The sequence below is a fragment of the Solanum stenotomum genome, chromosome 7 (assembly GCF_019186545.1).
Source record: "Solanum stenotomum isolate F172 chromosome 7, ASM1918654v1, whole genome shotgun sequence".
NCBI lineage: Eukaryota > Viridiplantae > Streptophyta > Magnoliopsida > Solanales > Solanaceae > Solanum > Solanum stenotomum.
In genome coordinates this window covers 54,726,520-54,734,535 of record NC_064288.1, presented here as the reverse complement: position 1 = coordinate 54,734,535, position 8,016 = coordinate 54,726,520, and the positions used below count along the sequence as shown (strand labels likewise).

Below are 8,016 nucleotides of genomic sequence, written 5' to 3'. Positions count from 1 at the left end.
AATTAATTACTTACTAATGTTTTCAACTCGCACATTTCTCACATGTGGCCTGATTCGTTTTGGAGATAGAAAGATATCCAATATAATTATAAATTGCACTATCTTATTTTAACGCTTAAGATATTAGGGAAAATATGTTTTTTTATTTATTTAATTATATCTTCAACATATTTACCTTTTCATCTCGGCCTAATTTCTTATTATGGGTCAAACACTTGGAAATAATTGGTGGGGGCGAGACTTGAAATCAGGATTAGAACTACCTATGATGATGAATGTTAAAGTATGTAACCATCTCATTTAAAAAATTTAAGTCATAGAGAAACACATGACTTACGGTTCCTTACATTCTGACCTCACTTTTTATCATGGCCCAAACACATGAAATTTTTTTTTAATGAAGAGCGACAGTTTGACTCGAACCCTAGACTAGTACAATATATTTTGATACAATGTTGAAATGGATGACCATATGATTTAAAATTTTATATATTAGAGTAAAACTAAATTATATTTTCAATAAACCCTCATCTCTCGACCTAAATTCTTTCTTATGAGCCAAACACGTGGAAATAATTGATGGAGGCAAACTTGATAAACTCTGGACTAGTACTACCTACTATAATACAATATTGAAGTATATGAGCATCNATCCTAGACTAGTACAATATATTTTGATACAATGTTGAAGTGGATGACCATATGATTTAAAATTTTATATATTAGAGTAAAACTGAATTATATTTTCAATAAACCCTCACCTCTCGACCTAAATTCTTTCATATGAGCCAAACACGTGGAAATAATTGATAGAGGCAAGACTTGATAAAATCTAGACTAGTACTACCTACTATAATACAATATTAAAGTATATGACCATCTCATTTTATTATATCTTTGATATACGTACACATACACTCACTCAAGTCCTGACTTAATTTTTGTTCATGGGTCAAACACATGAATATTCTTGTTTAGTAATAGGTGGTGGTGTGATGGTGACACTCGAACCCTAGACCAATATTGCTTACTTTGATATATACCATATTGAAGTGTGTATCCATCTCATTTTAAAAATTTAAGTTATTAGAGATAATATATTTTTATTTATTTCTTAAACTCTATGTCTAGTCAACATAATTTCTAACTTGTTCACTTGATATAGGTTCCAGTTGACATGGTTGTAAATACAACAATTGCTACTATGGCAAAACATGGAAATTTGCAAAATCCACAACTAAATGTTTATCATGTGGCATCATCATCTATAAATCCTCTCTCATTTTCTCAAATTTTTTACTATTCCTATGATTTTTTCAAATTATTTCCTCTTGTTAATTCAAAAGGAGATAATTTTTTTTTGAACCCAGATAACCCGCAGCCGCTACAACCTCTGCCCTTCGGGTGAGCACTTTGTGCGCACTGGGTAAACCCCCCACTGTGTAATAGCCTGCAAATCACACAGGGGATGTAAACCGCATTAAGCAAGCCCTATGCGACAGGCTTGACTCAGAAGGCATTGAGGGGGGATCCAAGCAGCATGAAGTACAAGATGAAAAAGAGCTTAGAAAGATCCAAATACGTTTAATTAAAAAGAAAGTTGAATATTTGAAGAACTTCAGCAAACTCTACGAACCCTACTTGTTCTACAAAGGCTGGTACGTAGGATATTTAATTTCTCATTTTTTAATTTATAATATTTTCGATACGATCTGTTCTAAAAAGAATAATATATTTCTATATTTATAAATAAGTTAACTTCGAACTTTTCAGTTATCTTTAATGAGAAGTTTTTATATGCACATTTATGACTTCAGACCATAAATATCAAATATAAATTGAGACGAAAGAGCATGTCATTAAAATCTTTAGTACATAGTACAAGTAATTGATCAATTTTTCTTTTGATTCTTTGTTAGGAGTAAATAATATTCTTAAAATTCAGTCAAACACGCCATATAAATTGGATTAGAGAGGATATGTAGTTACTAAAACATCATGAGTAATAAATGTGTAATTTCTAAAAAAATAATACTTTTTTTGTTCTCTCACTCAATGTGATCGATATTCGATATTCACGTTGAGGTCTGACTATTCGATAAATAACTCTTTTTCTTTTGCTAGGTTTGACAATGGCAACGTACGAAAGCTAATGGGAGATAATGTCTGAAGAAGAAAAAAGAAGCTTTGAAATTTGATGTGACAAAAATTAATTGGAGAAATTATATTGAAAAGACCCATTTTCCTGATGTACAAAAATATGTACTAGAAGGGAAAAAGATAAATTAAAAAATTAATTTTTAATATCAAAACAACTAAATCTATCTATTTGTATTGGTGTGATGATAAATATTTAATTATTCAGAATTATATTTTATTTATATATTGAGTATAAATAAATTGAATACAATTTGAAGGACATTGACATTTTACTTTTGATTAATTTGGATTTATATGGGATAATATGGGCAGAGCCATAGAAATATGCAATCTAAAATAATTTTTGAACTATCGTATCTGTTATAATGAGCCATAGAACTATGTATATGCTTAATAGTGTTTATAAGCCTGAAATGATTACAAACTTCAATATGGTATCAGAATCAAAAATCGATTGAGGTTCGAGTAACCAGACAAGTTATACTCTAGTATAGGTGAGGTTAGTTATGCAACGATTAGTAATGTACCAAACATGAGAGGTGTGTGTACTCAAGCACCTGTACAACGACGAAGACACGGTTCAGGTAATAAGAGAAGATTAGCATACATGACCCATCAAGAATGACAGACACAAATCGAGAAATAGTGAAAGCCAGAAGTCGATGTTTGATACAAATCTGACATTGTCACAGGTGAAATGGGAACTAATATGACTTTACATCAACAAGAAAATGTATCGACGACACAAAATGGAGCAGCAGCAGTTACAGCTTTGCTACCATATAGTACTTATCTCCAATTTCCGCTAGAAGAAGCATTTTCTCTAATAGAAACAGTAAACATTTGCAAATAAAAGGCTAAGGTGCAGGCTGTTTACAGCATTACAGTTGAGCTAAATTCGAAATAACAAGGTTGATTCCCCTATGCCCCGTCTGGCTGGACAAAAGGATTGGATATCTCGTCTGTACCATCGGTTGGAGCCACGAGCATTACTGCAGTACCCCTGCAGACCTGTGCGTGAAAGGAAGGCAAGAAGCAGAGAAAAGAGGTCAAATTTATGTTAACTACCACATTACCTTACCATAGTAGTAATCTAAGTTGCTCGGACACTTCAAAAATACCGCGTATGTCAGATCCTCCAAAAATAGTGTACTTTTGGAACATCTGACATGGGTGCTGTAGAATTTTTGGAGAGTGCGAGCAACATAGGCCGTAATAAATTCTTGAACCAAAGTTATGACACTTCTTTAAAAGGCATATGTTCTTTGAGAGAATATATAGTACCTAAGTGTATACTTCAAAATTCAAATGAAATACTACAATTCACACATAAAACTCCGTTGTAGGAAATGCTTGACACTATCAATGTGCTTTTTTATGCCTACAAAACGTTTGAAACACTTTTTCATAACTAGAGATGGAACAATCTGGGATTGTTTTGATGCCAATACGATGAAATACATAACAGTACTTTTTGAAAGAAAGTTTGAACAGTTGACAAAGCAATTTAGAAAACACTGCCATAACTACTCATGTTAAGGAACTTCTGTGCTCCCTAACCCCAATAAAAAGGGTAAAAAGCAAATGTGGTGAGAAATTTATTTGTGCTCAATGATGGTTCCAGTAATTGGACAGAAGGAACATTCAGAAGCTTACTGCAAAATAGAAAATTGCTATAAATGTATGATAAGTGAACACATACTATTAATCCAAGACTTCGTTTCTGATCGGTGGTCTTCAGGGGATCATCGGCATCTATGGCAAAAACAATTAAAATCATCAACTGTACAACAAATGAAATTCCACAAAATGATGAGTAGCTAGTATCTAATTAAGCAATTTGCTGCTCCATTGTACTGAAAAATAATGAAGGGATTCCAAGGAAAAGGTTATTCCACTTAACAAAATGATAAAACAAATATACAGTATCAGCGCAGACACGTAAAACTTGTGGACGCTAACATAATGCAGAACATGTGAGACAAGAAACAATACATTTCCTTGACTGACCACCATTTGATGATTAAGTTAAAATTTCCAAAAAAAAGTTACATAAAAAACTAAAACAAATGCATTTTGAAGTCAATTAAACTCCGAAATACTGCTACGATAATTGTGTTACCTCTAAGGTGCTCCACGGCTTCATCCAAGACAAGATTAAGCAGTTGGTCATAGCCTTTAAGTGTTCCTACCACTGTGAAGAGAGAATTAATCAGCAGAAAAAAAAATTGTAATTTGTGCAACTCTCAACCCTGACTGACTATATGACGACGTATCAAGTATCAACAACATAACCCCATAAGCAACAGCAAGAGAGCATGACAAAGAGGTAAAACAAGTCACAAACTGACAAATAGAGAGGAATACGTTGTTTTGACAAGGAAAGGTGTGCTTGAGTGGATGAACATTCTAATGAGTAAAGATAAAGACATTGCATGACGCACCTTGTCTTCCACCAGTAAGCTTGACTTGCACACCCTTGTCAACAAATTTTGCCAAATCTAAAACTGTTTCTTTTCGGCCAGACTGAACAGAAAAACAAGAAAGTGTATGAGGTAACTATGACAACTGACATTCAATAAAAGAATTTACACATTTCCTCCTTGCTGTTGCATAAAAAACATGACACTGCACCTTTACTAACAGGTAACAGTTAACCCTTTGACCTCCCTCTCATCAACAAATACCTTAAGAATCTTTTTCTTCTTTTCTCTTTCTATCCCAACTTAGAAAATCTAGAAAGCTTTCAACTACTTTTTACAAAAATAAAGTACTCCCTCCGGTTCAAAATGTATGTCCGCTTAACCTTAATCTTGGTTCAAAATAAGTGTCCAATTAAATAATCAAGAAGGAATTAATTATTTTCTTCCAAATTTACCCCTATTTAGATAAGTGAGTTTTTTATGTAATCAAGAAACTATGTTAATTAGATGGTGGTTAATTAAGGATAATTTAGTCAAAACACTGGCTATTGTGCAAGTGAGAACTTACCATTTCTTCTGTTTGTCTAAAGAGCTTTCTTTATCCAACTAATGGAGAAAAATTGCTACAGCAAGGTGGATATACCCTGCAGTAGAAAAACATGTAGTAGAAAAAAATGAGCACACAGTCCAGCAAACTTACTTGTATAGAGTAGATACAGATATATGCTTTCTAATAATTGTTAGCATCCTAAGTGATTTAATGATGACAACACATATCAATATCTCACAACTCACAAGCACTATTGATTGCAGGAAGAAAGCAAAATATTGTTTTTTGATAGCCATGGTGTCTACCAGCTTGCACACCTAGTGCCAGGAAACTCTATCAACCAAGGATGGAACAAATGGATAAAAATCAACTAATGTTTTGTCTATATTGGGATTTGAAATCGAAACCTCATAGTGCACAACCCACTTCATTGACAACTAAGCCACACCCTACGTGCAAATGCAAACCAAGATGATCTTGACACAAAAGGGAAGAAAGAGAGGTCAAGGACACTATCCCAGCATGATAACAGACCAACAAGGACTGCAATCATGAAGCAAGGGGTATTATAGCGCACATTATAGTGTAAGGTAATTCTATCTACCAAGGCTAAACCAGATGAGAAGAAATCAACTAGTGTTTTGTATTTACCGAATTTGAACATGAGACCCTCATCATGCTCAACACACGTCATTGATCATTAAGCCACACCCTTGGGTGAAAAATCAAACCAATATGATCTTGACACAAAAGGAAGGGAAGGAATGAAGAGAGGTCAAGGCCACAATATCAGCAAAATTGTACGAAGATTGATCAGGAGGCAAGGAGTGTTATAGCGCAGAACAGGGGCGGCTCAACATAATTTGTGGCCTAAAACGAAATTTTTATTAGAGGCCTAAAATCTATATAAATTTTATCTATATCTATTTATTTTTCTAAATTTCTAGACGTAAATTACTACTTAATATCTTTTAAATAAATGATTTTTCAAACACTTTTTTTTAATTATTAGTTTTAAGTAAGATTTTATCAATTCAACATTAAAAAACATCCTTTTATTGAGACAATTATTATATGAATTATTAACACAATTTTGTAAGTAATAAGTTGATAAACTTTAAAGATAAGAGTTAGAATCATAGAATTTGATTCAAAAAGTTGATAACTTGGTATATCTACTTTAATATGAAAATTAACAAATAAATTAAAAAAAATAATTTGTAATACACTTTGTTCAACACTTTTCGACTATTGATTCATATTTTTGAGAGTGTATTACTCTAACTATCAAAGATTTGAAGAAATAAAGTGCAAAAAGAGTTACAAAGGATAAATAATGTGAGTGTTAACGAAGAAAATGTAAGAATCCAAAACAATGTTTCCTTAATTTCTTCTATTTGAATGAGGTTAAGATACATAATTTTTTATTTATAAAAATTTGAGGCCCCCAAAAATTGGGGGCCTAAGGCCAATNAAGAGAGGTCAAGGCCACAATATCAGCAAAATTGTACGAAGACTGATCAGGAGGCAAGGAGTGTTATAGCGCAGAAGGGCTCCATCAGTTGAAACGACTAACGAGCACACAATTCAACGAGCAAGGAGACAAAAACAACTAACAAGCACACAATTAAACAAGCAAGGAGACCAAAACGATAAACGAGCACACAATTAAACGAGAAATGATTCAAAGGAGACAAAAACGACTAACGAGCATACAACTAAACGAGCAAGACGAGATAGAAACAACAGAATATTAGACTAGGAGACCTAAAATAAATTGTTCAAAAATAACAGAAACAAGCACAAAATCAAAACAACATCAAACAATTAAGTAGTTAATACTCAGCTACAACAATGCAATAATGAAAGAAAACAAAGCATATTAAGTTCAGAAATCAGAAGAAAAATCAAAACTTCAAAGGCAAACTAGAACAACTAAAGATTGAATTTTTCCAAATCATATCTCTGATCTCTATAAACTAAAGAAAAAATTAAGGCAATAGTAAAGAGATGAAAAAAAAAACTTACCTAGATAGGACGAGAATTCCGACGGGAATAACTGAACTGTCGGAGGACCACCGGCAACAACCGTATCAACGGCGACGGAGAGAAGAAACCCTAATTTCTACTGGGATCAGTAAAACTGATTGGGTTAGGCATTTTATATTTGGGCCTATTGCGTCCCCTATTATCTATGGGCTATGGGGTTGAAAATTTGGGCCGGGTTAAAAAAAGTCGTTGAGCCGATGGTCATTGAAAACAATTTGTTTACTTTCAGGACGTACATACACTATCATTTTCATACGTTACTTATAGGATTATCGTTTTTCCACTTCTAAAATTACAATGAGTTTGTTTACTATATTGTTGTTGTTTCTTTTCTTTAGGTTAACATTTAGATTTTGTTTCTATTTTTAAAAATTGTGTAAATATAGCTCTTGAAAAATTATTTTGTTAGATAATATTACACTCAAGTTTAATAATTTCCTCATATAATTCTCATTTTCATAAACCAATTTAACGTTTATCTGACTTATAAGATTTTAGACCATGTTTTAATATTTTCTCATATGATTTTTAGTTTGTTAGAAAAAATATTTAAACCATATCTAAAATTTAAAAGATTTATAGAAAAATAAAATAGAATAATAAATTACAAGGGATATGTTATTGTTGTTATATAGCGTATTTAGTATAATAATAGCGTAAGTTACATACAGATTAAACCGAAAATCGAACTTATAAAGTTGTACTCTAGCTGTTCGTTTCAATTGACGAAACTACCCATGCTAAGGCTGCCGAAGAACAGTACAAAAATAAAAATACCATTTTCTTCCATTAAAGCAAAATATAAAAACTATTTAGCAGTGTTTTTGTTTAACG

General features: G+C 32.4%; 1 protein-coding gene across 1 annotated transcript; it reads right to left on the bottom strand.

Annotated features, from left to right (window-relative positions):
* Positions 1–2,809: 2,809 nt before the first annotated feature.
* LOC125871760 (sm-like protein LSM7) lies at positions 2,810–7,309 on the bottom strand. The gene is made up of 6 exons (XM_049552423.1): positions 7,162–7,309; positions 5,152–5,227; positions 4,605–4,686; positions 4,283–4,354; positions 3,863–3,915; positions 2,810–3,171 (listed from the first exon to the last, which is right to left on the bottom strand). The coding sequence occupies exons 2-6, from the start codon at positions 5,152–5,154 to the stop codon at positions 3,082–3,084; spliced, it is 300 nt and encodes a 99-aa protein (XP_049408380.1). The 5' UTR covers positions 5,155–5,227; positions 7,162–7,309; the 3' UTR covers positions 2,810–3,081.
* Positions 7,310–8,016: the final 707 nt, after the last annotated feature.